This window comes from Marmota monax, unplaced genomic scaffold (assembly GCF_021218885.2).
Source record: "Marmota monax isolate L192 unplaced genomic scaffold, Marmota_monax_Labrador192_F-V1.1 WCK01_AAM20220418_F8-fsc00544, whole genome shotgun sequence".
Taxonomy (NCBI): Eukaryota; Metazoa; Chordata; class Mammalia; order Rodentia; family Sciuridae; genus Marmota; species Marmota monax.
In genome coordinates this window covers 32177-33962 of record NW_026694291.1, presented here as the reverse complement: position 1 = coordinate 33962, position 1786 = coordinate 32177, and the positions used below count along the sequence as shown (strand labels likewise).

Sequence of the window (1786 nt, the reverse complement as noted above, 5' to 3'; positions counted from 1 at the left end):
GTACCTATAGGTTTGGACTTGACCCTCTCTTCCAGCAAAATGAAGAGTTTGGAGAGATACACATCCCCTGAGACCACTTCACACTGAGCAGAGTATGCTGTCACTGTACCAAGAACATAAACTGGAGTATATTTTGTTCATTATTTCACCATGGGAGTAGAGGACAGCTGAATGGGAATTTAAATTTAGTCAATGTTGCAGGAAACTATCTCTTTAGAGTTTAGGAAGCCTCATCAGAGCAAGAAGGAGCTTTTGTCCTTAGGGGAGGTTTTGGTCTCACTTCTCCTTCAACTTGGCCCACTGTGGTAATTTTCATTGCCTGCATATGAACAGCAGTAGTAGTCAGCCTCATCCTCCAGCTGCAGCCAAGAGATGGTCAGAGAGGCTGTGTTGCCAGTCTTGGAGCCAGAGAAGTGCGAAGGGATCCCTGAGGGACGATTACTAACATCATAAATCATGAGTTTATGGGTTGTTCCTGGACGATGTTGGTACCAGGAGACATCATTATATTTCCCAATGTCACTGCTGGTTCCAGAACAGGATATGGTGACTGACTGTCCAGGAGTTCCAGAGATAGAAGGAGGCTGAGTCAGAGCAGACTGGGCCTGGAAACCTGAAAAGAGGAGAAAACTCTTGGTGTTGAATCAAACCCTGGCCAAGGTAAACCTGAGAAGGATGAAACAAAACGTTAGCCCAGATTTTCCCAAGACCTCCTTTTCTTCAAATGTCACATAAGTACCCTGACTGAGGAGTGTGAGGACAAGCAGAGTCCAGACCATGGTGGTGGTGCCCCAGAGCACTCCCTCCTGAGACTCCAGCACTGGACCTGGCATCTCCAGACTTATTTATCTGCTTCATTGCCTCAGAGAAATGAAGGAGGTCCTCAATGCAAATCTGCTTCCTGCATCTGCCTCTCCTCAGCCCACTCTGGCCTGTCCTGAACTCTACACTTTTACATTTCTCTCCTGAAGAGTTCAGATGAGCAGATATAATCTCCCTGTCTATAGATTTCCTGAGAATCAGAAACATAAATTATCTATTCTTGCTTGAACAGGAAAGAAAGATTTGCTGAAGTGCATCATCTCTGTGAGCACCTAGCTCTTCCGTGTCTCTGCTGAGATCTCACTGTGTCTGTCACCCTCCAGGCATGCGTCACAGTGCCCTCTTCTGGTGCTCATTCTCCAAGATCTCTCTACTGTGAGGAAACAAGTCTGCCCACCCAGGAAACACCTGCTATGTTTGTTGTTGGTGGGGTCTCCCCATAGGCAGTCCTGTTTCTGCCCCTCCCCTGTGCTATGTGTGGAAGCACATACAACATCAAATTCTATCAGTATTTGAGTTACTCCCTGGTCACTCATCACATGCCATGTGGATCATCCAGTGGTCACTGGGAAGGAGTCTCATGAAGGAAACTGGGTGCCCCACCAAGGGCCATAGTCCTGACCTGATTCTGTAGTTTCATTCCTGTTTGACCATTCCCAACTAATGACCAATTCTTGCTAAGTGACTGAATCTCAGTCTCAGAAGTGAGTTCCATGAATCCTTATTCTTGTTTAGGGGATCTACAAGGAGATGAAGGCAAAATGGGAAGAAAAATTTTGGAAAATGGGCCATTTTTATTAAAATAAGAGCTATTTATTTTAAGTTATTTTATTTTACCTTATTTTATTTTTTGGTTGTGGGAATTGAAACTAGAGTTACTGAACCACTAAGGCACATCCTCAGCTCTTTTTTATATTGTATTATAGACTGGGTCTCACTGAGTTGCTGATGGTCTTGGTAAGTT

General features: G+C 44.7%; 1 gene segment (V, D, J or C); it reads right to left on the bottom strand.

Moving 5' to 3' along the window:
• Positions 1 to 287: 287 nt before the first annotated feature.
• LOC124109004 (immunoglobulin lambda variable 2-18-like) lies at positions 288 to 850 on the bottom strand. The segment is given in 2 exon segments: positions 288 to 613; positions 740 to 850. Coding segments are annotated over 2 exon segments (420 nt in total).
• Positions 851 to 1786: the final 936 nt, after the last annotated feature.